This window comes from Equus asinus, chromosome 20 (genome assembly GCF_041296235.1).
Source record: "Equus asinus isolate D_3611 breed Donkey chromosome 20, EquAss-T2T_v2, whole genome shotgun sequence".
Lineage (NCBI taxonomy): Eukaryota > Metazoa > Chordata > Mammalia > Perissodactyla > Equidae > Equus > Equus asinus.
In genome coordinates, this window is record NC_091809.1 from 14,287,737 (window position 1) to 14,297,309 (window position 9,573).

The following is a 9,573-nucleotide window of genomic DNA, read 5'->3' on the forward strand; positions in this document are numbered from 1 at the left end:
TCCTGCCCTGATCCTCTCTGGGGTCAAACCTATTTGGCGATTAATAATAATAAGTTAAGGCGGACCCCACAGGTTCAGGGCTCAGATGCCATGTGCAGGTAGGGAGTCCCAGGTCACCCGCACTTGTGTCTGACATGCCTACAAATCAGGTGTTCCCCCCCACTTCAGGTTCCACGGTGGCTCACGGAACTGAGGGGACCAGCACTTGCGAGATCACCTGTGTACTCATAAGGGACACAGGCCAGGATCAGCCAGATGGGAGAGACGCACGGGGCCAGGCACGGGGAAGGGACTCGGGGCATCCACGCCCTCCCCGGGGGCCACTGTCCCAGCACCTCCTGTCTTCACCCCCCCCCGGGAGCTCCCCGGACCCCTTCATTTAAGGTCCCCTGGGGCGTAGTCACCACTGGTTAAATCGTTGGCCGTTGGTGACGGACTCAACCCCCGGCCCCTCTCCCCTCCCCGGAGGTCAGGGTGAGGCTGAGAGCTCGGGCCCCTTGACCCCATGGTTGGGTCCCCTAGCCACCAGCCCCGTCCTGTGCTTCTAGGGTCTTCCCAAAACCGCCTCATTAGCATAAACCCAGGTGTGGCTGACGGGCATCTCACAATAGCGAAAGATGCTTCTTTCCCCTCGATGCTCTGGGGCCGTTCCAGGACCAGATGTCATGAGGAAAGACGCGCCCTCTGCTCACGCAGGCGGGTCAAGGGTTTTAGGAGCTGGCTGCTGAGAGCTGGGACTGAAACCAAATGTAGGTCTTATTACAAATCACAATAATGACGACACTACTGAATAATAGTCTGTCTGACCTGGCACAGCCCCCGTGTTACCAAGGGGGAGACTGAGGCACAGAGAGGTGACGTGGCTTGCCCAGGGTCCCATGGACAGTGAGGGATGGGTCCGTGGCCTGGCCCAGTGCCCCGTCCCTACTGGCCGCCCCATGGCACGGCTGGTGACCGGCGGCCCTCGGCCAGCGCAGGAGGGGCCCTCTCCCACGGTCCACGCCCGGGACTTTGGGACCTACTTGTGGCACGGATGCCAGCGTGGGCGTGACGTCCACGCCAGGTCACCATCAGCTTGGTGGCTCTGCCATCCTGGCCCTGTGATGTCAGGTGAGGTGTCCTTCCTGGAGGAGGTGTCTCGAGAGGAGGGGGCGAGACTGCACGGGGCCGGGGGGGGGGGTGGCTGAGGAGGGGGGAGCTGTGCTGGGATCATGGGGTGTCACCCCCAGTTTGGGAGTCGGGTGGGGACCAAGCCCCCCTCACGTGGCTCCCAGCCCAGCGGGGAGGCTCGGCCCAGGGAGCTGGGTCCTCGCCGGGGACCAGCAGCCGGGCCCAGGAAGTGTCTCTGATCGGAGACCAGGGGGGAGGCAGCAGTTAGCCAGGCCAGCGGGCGGGGGCAGAGGCGTCCTGGGCAGAGGGCCCCTCGAGGACAAAGGCCTGGAGGCCAGACAGAGCTGGTGAGCCCGGGGCGGGAAAACAAAGGGCGAGAGGGAGGGGGCTGGGGGCCGGATCGGGCCGGGCGGGCGTTCCAGGGGACCCCAGAGCTCGATGAGGGCCTGGTCGCTCTCTAGTTTTTTTTAAATTTACCATTAATGGCATTTTGTACATTCACAATGTTACGCAACCATCAGCTCTATCTAGTTCCAGAACATTCCATCACCCCAAAAGAAACCTCGACCCCACTAGCAGTGACTCTCCAGCCCCCTCCCCCAGCCCCTGGCCCCCACGAACCTGCTCTCTGTCTGTGGATCTGCCCGTTCTGGAGGTTTCACATCACTGGGATCACACGCTCTGCGACGGGATGGTCATTTTTTAATGACATTGGACTCGTGGCTGTTTGGGGTCAGGCGGGTCTGCACCAGGAGCCTCTGTGCCCCGTGATCCAGCCCCAGGAGGCCTCCCGGCGGTGCCCTGCCAGGGCCTCTATCTGGGCGCGTCACTGTCACCCGTGGCCCAGGCCACGTGACCCACAGGAGGCTCCCTGGAAATTCTTGGCACCGAAACTGGGCCAGAGGTGGAGCCTGGAGCTGGGCATCGCCCCCCTGCCACCGCCACCACCCGCCCACGGGCGCCTGTCAGAGCTCAGGCGTCACTCGTCCAGCCCCATCGGCAAAAGGGGAAACTGAGACCCACGGGGGACAGGGCGGGGCTGGAGGTTGGAGGAGGAGGGGACGGGGCCTCATGTACACTCTGCCCCTCTTGGCCGATGGAGGCGAGGGTCGTCTGCCTCGGTGACCTCCCCGGACCTCAGTGCCAGGTCAGTCTTCAGGGGGCCACTCGGGGCCCGTTAACCGGAGTCAATGCCCACCGCTGGCTGATCCTGAGCAGAGACCTTGGCCACTGCGGGTCCTGCTGGCGGAATGGGGACAGGGAGGTTACAGAGGTCATGGGGGGCCACACAGGGCAGGGCCAGGGGGAGGGCATATGGGGGCAGCGGGAACAGAGGGGGGAAACTCATTCCCAACACAGCCCGGACCCGCGGGGGTTTCCAGCCTCGGAGCCGGCGGGCCAGGGGGGGACAATCACCAGAAGACGCGAGAGGGGCAGAGGGACGTTGACCTCGCGGGATTCAAAGGCTGTGGCCGTGGTGACAGGACCCAGGGTGGGTGAGGGCTGGATGGAAGGGGGGTGCACCGGGTGAGGTTCCTGGGGCCACCGTGACGGGTCACTCAGACTCAGTGGCTTAAAACAACTGGCGTTTATTCTCTTGGTGCTGGAGGCCGGAGGGGCACGGTCAGCGTCCCTGGGCTGAGACGAAGGTCAGTAGGTCCCCCTCCTGCTGGAGGCTTTGGGGACAATCCTGTCCCCCCTCCTCCAGGTTCTGGGGCCGTCAGCATCCCCTGGCTCGTGGCCGCATCCCTCCCGTCTCTGCCACGTGGTCCCGAGGCCTCCTCCTCTTCCGTGTGCGTCACTCTCCTTCTGCCTTTTGCTTATAGGGCCCTGTGTTCGCATTTGGGGCCCAGCCGGATAATCCACGGTCATCTCCCCACCCAAGATCCTTAAGGGAATCCCAGCCACAAAGACCCTCTTGCCACCAAAGGGGACGGGCTCACAGTTTCCAAGGATGGGAGCGGATGGAATCTGGGGCCTGGGGAGGAGTGAGGGTGAAGGTGTTTGGATATCAGAGTCGAGAGGAGGGGTAATCAAAGATGAGACATGATGGTTTCATCAAAGTTAACCTGAGGGAGGAAGCCTGGTAAGAGAATGGGGTTCTGGGAAGAGAGACGGTCATGTGCAAAGGCCCTGTGGCAGCAGCTCGGCCGCTGAGGGGCAGGTAAGTGATGGGTGGGGTGGGGCATCCTCCCTCTCTCCCTCTCTTTCCCCACCTGCCTCCATAAAACCACCTGGGGGTGGGAGCATAAGGGTGAGGTCCCCCAGTCACTGGGTCCCGGCAGAACTAAGATTCAAACCCAGGATTGTTTTAAAAATTATTTTATTGAGGTCATGTTGGCTCATAACACTATAAATTTCAGGTGTGCATCATTCTATTGCAGCTTCCACACAGACGGCATCGTGTTCACGAGATTTTTAACCAGCAATTCTCAAATCCATTTTTAAATAGAATCTTTTGTCTTTTTATTATTGACTTGTAAGAGCTCTTTATATATTCTGGATCTCAAACCCTTACCAGATATATGACTTATAAAGACTTTCTCCCATTCTCTGGTTCATCTTTTCACTTTCTTAATAATGTCCCTTGATGCATAAAAGTTTCATTTTTATCAAGCTCACTCCCTAAATTTTTTATTTTTTAAAAAGCATTACTTTTCATAAAATATTACATTTATAATATAATTGTAGTGTATGTCTGATTACAGTGGCTGCCTCAGTATTTTTAAAGGTTAATAAGTGTTCTAAATTTTCCTCTGATTAATCTATAATGTGGTCAGTATTATCAGGGACTATAATCCACATAAAGCAAAGCCATTTGGGGTCCTCAGTCCTTTTTAAGAGTGACAAGGGACCCTGGGACCAAAAGCTTGCATCTGGGGTCGAGGGGCCTCTCACCCACTGAGGCTGTGGGGCCCAGCCCGGCCGTCTCTGAGCTGCTGTTGGAACTTGGGCCAGTGCCCCCTGGGGCAGAGGGCACAGATCAGGGGGGTCACCCTCCCCCAGCCCCCCCAGGCCGCTGTGATGCTGAGGCCAGACCCACTGGCTCCAGGCCTCCCGTGGGCGCTCTGAACAGCCCCCAGTGTCACCCTGAGACTTCTGGCGGGGCCCGGGCGCCGCAGCAAAGCTATCTTGGGATTCACCCTGCGGACCTTAAGCCCATCTTGGCCGCATCCCCCTTGGGGAGGGAGGTTCCGGCCCAGCGGGGCCTCTGGGGCTGGGGGTGGGGGGAGGGTGAGCTCCCTTCTCGAAGCCTCCAGGATCCGTCTTAATGTCGGGGTCAGGCCAGGGGACACACGGTGGGATATTTTTAGAGAGGGAAGGCGTGTGGCCGGCTCTCTGCCCCGTGGGCAGCCTGGCTCGGAGGGGAAGGTGGAGGGGCAGGGAGAGAGAGCAGGAGGAGGGCCGAGGCAGCCGGGGTGACACCTCTCCGCACCCCCCTGTCCGGCTAATTTAGGCAAAAGGTGACTCGAAGCTATTTGCATGGGTGAGAACAGGTGCGGAGCCCCCGCCCACCCGCCCGCCTCAGGCCGCCTCCCCCGGGCCGGCCTCCGGGCTGCCCGGCTTATAAAGGCACGTGTTCCTCAATGACGCCGGGTCGGCCCAGCGAGGTGCCCCGGAGGGAGTCGGAGCGCGAGTCCCCCCGACATGAAGCACATCGTGGGCATCGGAGGGTGAGCGCCCCTGTGTGGGCGAGGACGTGGGGGAGGCCGGGCCGAACGAGGGCTGCCCGGCGCCTGAGGTCGCGGGGCCCAGCGCCCAAGGTCGGAGGGCCGAGATGGGTCCCTGCCCCGCGGCGGGGAGAGCTGGCTGTGCACGGGGCCCGATTTTAAATTTGCAAATGGAAATCGCTTTTTGCCCCCGATTAGACTCAGTGTGAACCCAAAACTGGGTGGAGACTGACGACTTTGTAGGGCACAGGCAGGCCCCTAAGGCGCGGGGGCGGACCCGGGGGACGCCTGCTGCAGGGCAGGCCTTGGGGGCAGGGGATGGCCCACCCAGGCGTCACCCGGAGGCCCTTCCTGCACAGGGTTCGACGCTCTGCTGTCACCCTGTTGAGATTCCCACTATATTTGATCAAGGGTCCTGCCACCCCTTCACGGGCTCCGAGTGTGAGCTGTGCCTTTTACGACACCCCAGTGAACGTCAGTCATGTTCCCACCTGTCCCCCTTAATATATGGGGTCCCCTTCCCCCATCGGCCCTTTTTAAGGGCTGCAGCGTCCCCCACCCCTGACCTTCCATACCCAGCTTTACTAAAGTCCCTGACACCGAGAACAGGGACAATGGGGTCACGGGGACACTGGTTTCCCGAAAGCCCTGACGGCCACCCTTCTCTGTCCTTCGTTAGCTCCAGGGGTCAAACGTCCTTGTCCTCTTTGTCATGGGGTGACCGACTGTCCTGCTTTTCCTGGCACTGAAGGGCCTTGGGGACTCGGGACTTTGGGCCCTAAAACCAGAGACATCTCTGGAAGTCCGCCACGAGGGGGTCACCCTGGTTTGCCAATTATTATTATTTTTGTCTGTTCCTTTTTTTTTTTTTTTGTCTCTTCCCGGCTACCAACGATGCCGTACCTCGTTTCACAAAGTGGCTACCACTTCCAGGTTCGGCTGGGAAGTCCCGGTCTTCCTATTGCAAACATTTTTTTCTCTCCCCGTCTGCTGGTGACCTAACATTGTGATTTTTTTCCAGCCCCGCAGAGGCCAACTCACGCTGGGGCCTCAGTTTCCCCATCTGTAGAAACCAGCTCATGGCCCCACCTCCTGGGTTGGCAGGAAGGCTGAACTGAGGTTTAACGTGGGTTAGCGTTTTTTGGCGAATTTTCAGAGTCTGGGCCTCTTTTCTCTGCTCAGAAAGCCTGCTGTGACCCTCGATGAGTAAAAATGTCTCCTTAGCGCCACTGTTTTGCGGTTCTGGCTTTTGTGTTGGAGTCTGATTCTGGGGGGGGAGGTCCTCGGACCCGGGTGGCCTCATGCGATGTTCTCTCTGCAGCGTGACCAACAGCGGCAAGACCACGCTGACCAGCAGCCTGCTCAGATCACTGCCCAATTGCTGTGTGATCCACCAGGATGATTTTTTCAAGGTGGCCATCCTCGCCCGGGGCTGGCAGGGGAGGTGGCCCCCGGAGAAGGGGACTCGGGGCCCGCCTGCCTGAGCCCTCCCGGGTGGCCCGGCGCTGATGCTTGCCGGGAGAGCGAGGGATGGGCAACCTCCTTGACTGAGCATCTCTCGGATACCTGGCACATCCCCGCCGGGTGGATGGGGGGACCGTGGCTCCCGAGGGGGCTTGCCACCCGGCCTTGGTCCCTCTGCATGTCCCTTTCCCATTTTCTGATTGGGCTCTGAGCCGGCCCTTGGTGCTCTGCAAGGGGTGAGGGGTAATGGGGTGATGGATGCAAAGTCCCATGAGTCAGGGTAGGGGGTCCGAGTGCCAGCCTGTGGCCCGTAGGCATCGGCTGCGGGGGGACGGGGTGGGCAGGGCCCACTGAGACTGTCACCCCGGGGCGGGGCGGGCGGGAAGCTGGGTACCGAGCCTGCGGCCTGGGCCCCTCTGTTCCAGCCTCAGGACCAAATCGCAGTTGGGGAGGACGGCTTCAAGCAGTGGGACGGTAAGGCCGGACGGCGACCCTGCGCCCTGCCCTGCGCGGTGCCCCGGCCCCGCCTGACACCGCTCTCCCGCCCCCAGTGCTCGAGTCCCTGGACATGGAGGCCATGCTGAGCACCGTGCGCGCCTGGGCGAGCAGCCCCCACAAGTTCGCCCGCGCCCACGGGGTCAGCATGCAGCCGGACGCTGCCAACACGCACATCCTCCTTCTGGAAGGCTTCCTGCTGTACAGCTACAAGTGAGCGGCCGCGGCGGGTTCGAGCCCCGGACAACCCCGGCTCTCCCCACAGGGGGTCGGTCCGGCTGAGTCCCTGGGTCAACAGACAGGAGACCAGAATCAAGGCCGGGGAGTGGGGCAGAGCTGGCTTCAGCTCAAGGATAGGGGGCCAAGAGCCATGCTTCTTGGGGAAATGGAGTCCTCATTCTAGAATCTCAGCCTCTTCAAGCAGAGCAGGAGGCTGGGCTGGACCCCCAGCCTCGCTGTGTGACCCCGGGCAAGCCATCGCACCTCTCTGGGCCCATCTAAGTGCAGGGAGAGCGGGGCGCCCATCCTTGGGGGCTGCTGTGGGGACGTTCCTGGCGCCAATGCTGGTCCCCTCCCTGATCCCCAAACTCACCGGCCCAGAAGCCCCCAGCCCTCGCCACCCAGAAAGGTCCCTGGAGCCCATGGAAGCCAGGCCAGGGGCGCTGACCGTGTCCCCCACCCGGCCAGGCCCCTGGTGGATTTGTACAGCCGGCGGTACTTCCTGACCGTCCCGTACGAGGAATGCAAGCGGCGGAGGAGGTGAGCTGCTGGCCCGGGCAGGACTCCCGGGGGGCCGGGGGGCCGGATGGCGCCCACCAGACCCCAGGCCCCCGAAGGCCAGCGGACAGCAGAGACCATCTGGCCGGGGCTCTGTGCCGGGAGCCCATAGCCCGGCCCCCCTGCGCCCCGCCCTGGGCACCCCCTGGGCCCATGGGGTGGCAATGCTGGAAGCGGGGGCACCCAGGCCCCAGTGTGGGGCCTCTGCCTCCGTGGGGTCCCCTTTCTCGGGGGTGCTGCCCCCGACCTAGTTCACGTCCTCCAGGCTGCGCTCACGGCACCACCTTTGGGGGACGTGGGTGTCGCTCATGCTCCCCCACCTGTCTCCCCAGTACTCGAAGCTACGAGGTCCCCGACCCCCCCGGCCTCTTTGATGGCCACGTGTGGCCCATGTACCAGAAATACAAGCGGGAGATGGAAGCCAGCGGCGTGGAAGTCGGTAAGCGCCCGCGGGAGATGAGGCCTGGCCCTGGGGGAACCCGGAACCCAGCCCCTCCCCATTGGGACCATCAGAATCCTGGAAGTCCCTCCTCGAGTCTCGCCACCAGTCCCTCTTGCTTTGGGCCCCGGAGGCCGGTCTGTTCCAGCAGCCGGACTCTGCAGGTCGGCCTCCTCCTGACCCAGCCGTCGGCCGTCGCCTGTGGGCTGGCCACCTCCCTCTTGGCGGCAGCCCCCTGACCCGGCCCTGACGGTGGCGTCTCCGGTTGCAGTGTACCTGGACGGCACCAAGTCCCGCGAGCAGCTCTTCCATCAAGTCCTGGAAGACATCCGGAACTTGCTCCTGAACAGCGTCTAGGCGGGCCGAGGGCAGGGGCCGGCCGGGGTCCCAGGGGCCCATGCGCCACGCCGGCCACAGGAAGGCCCAGACGGGTGCTGCGTGACTGTCTCCCTCTGGGGAAATCTGCTCCCGGCTCAGCGTCTCGGGCCCCCGGGGGTCCCCCCGAGATGCCTTTGCAACCTCACGACCACTTCAGGATTAAAGCCAGTCCTGTTTTTTAACCATCGGGGTCCAGCCTGTGGTGTTCCATTGGGTCGTCGGTGGCCTCTGGGGGCGGTACTGAGAGGTCTGGGCAGTTTCAGTGTCCATGCGTTGGACTCAGGCCCATGTGACCCAGGGGCCTCCTGGGGGTCCTGGGGGCCTCAGTTTCCCCAAAGGGGACATTTCCTGCGAGATTTCAACGGACGGTCACACCAGGGGCTGGGAAGTCGGCCACGCCGGAGGCCCCCGGCGTCTCCCCCGTGACTGGAGCCGGCACCTATTTCCTGGGACTCTGGGAAAGCTTTTGCGACCCAGGATGCCCACAGAGGACACTTCCTGCCCAGAAGCTCGTGCCCCTGAGCCCTCCCAGAAACCTCAGTGAGAGAGCTGCTCACGCACACCCATTTCACAGATGGGGAAACTGAGGCACAGAGATGGCCAGCAGCTCTGCAGAGCTGAGATTTGACCCCGGGTCACCTCAGACCTCATTCTTTTTGCTCAAGGGAGGCTGGAAGGTCTGGTGGAGACTGGAGCCCCAGGAGCAGGGGAAGGGGGAAGAAAGGGAGAGGACGGGGTGCCCCCTGACCTGAGGTGACACCCTGCGGCAGCAGGAAAAACTCGCAGTCCAGACAGGTTTGGACAAAGCTGGGGAGCATAGGGAAATTATGGGGGAAAAAGAGAAAAGAACCAATTATCATATAACCCAGCAATTCCACTCCTAGAAATACACCCAAAGCATTGAAAACAGGTGATCTGACAACAACACGTCCACACATGTTCACAGCAGCATGATTCACAGTCACCAAAAGGTGGAAACAACCCCAAGTGTCCGCTGACACATGATGGGTCCACACAGTGTGTCCATCCACAGCCTGGAATATTACGCAGCCGTGAAAAGGAAGGCAATCCTGACACCTGCTCCAACGTGGACGGACCTGGAGGGCGTGATGCTCAGGGACATGAGCCAGACACAGAAGGACACACACTGTGTGTTCCACTCACAGGAGGTCCCCAGAGGAGCCACATCCACAGAGACAGAAAGTGGATGGGAGGCCAGGGGCTGGGGGAGGGGTGGGG

General features: G+C 61.7%; 1 protein-coding gene across 1 annotated transcript; it reads left to right on the forward strand.

Annotated features, from left to right (window-relative positions):
• Nucleotides 1-3,447: 3,447 nt before the first annotated feature.
• NMRK2 (nicotinamide riboside kinase 2) lies at nucleotides 3,448-8,516 on the forward strand. Its single transcript, XM_014843095.3, has 7 exons — nucleotides 3,448-4,784; nucleotides 6,103-6,193; nucleotides 6,671-6,719; nucleotides 6,797-6,953; nucleotides 7,428-7,499; nucleotides 7,850-7,956; nucleotides 8,228-8,516. The coding sequence occupies exons 1-7, from the start codon at nucleotides 4,759-4,761 to the stop codon at nucleotides 8,311-8,313; spliced, it is 588 nt and encodes a 195-aa protein (XP_014698581.1). The 5' UTR covers nucleotides 3,448-4,758; the 3' UTR covers nucleotides 8,314-8,516.
• Nucleotides 8,517-9,573: the final 1,057 nt, after the last annotated feature.

Bases quoted from the DNA above. Each gene is read 5' to 3' on its own strand.
- NMRK2 (XM_014843095.3), top strand. From the start codon at position 4,759: ATGAAGCACATCGTGGGCATCGGAGG. The intron at 6,720-6,796 runs GTAAGGCCGGAC...TCCCGCCCCCAG, and splicing joins CGGCTTCAAGCAGTGGGACG to TGCTCGAGTCCCTGGACATG. The intron at 7,957-8,227 runs GTAAGCGCCCGC...CTCCGGTTGCAG, and splicing joins AGCCAGCGGCGTGGAAGTCG to TGTACCTGGACGGCACCAAG.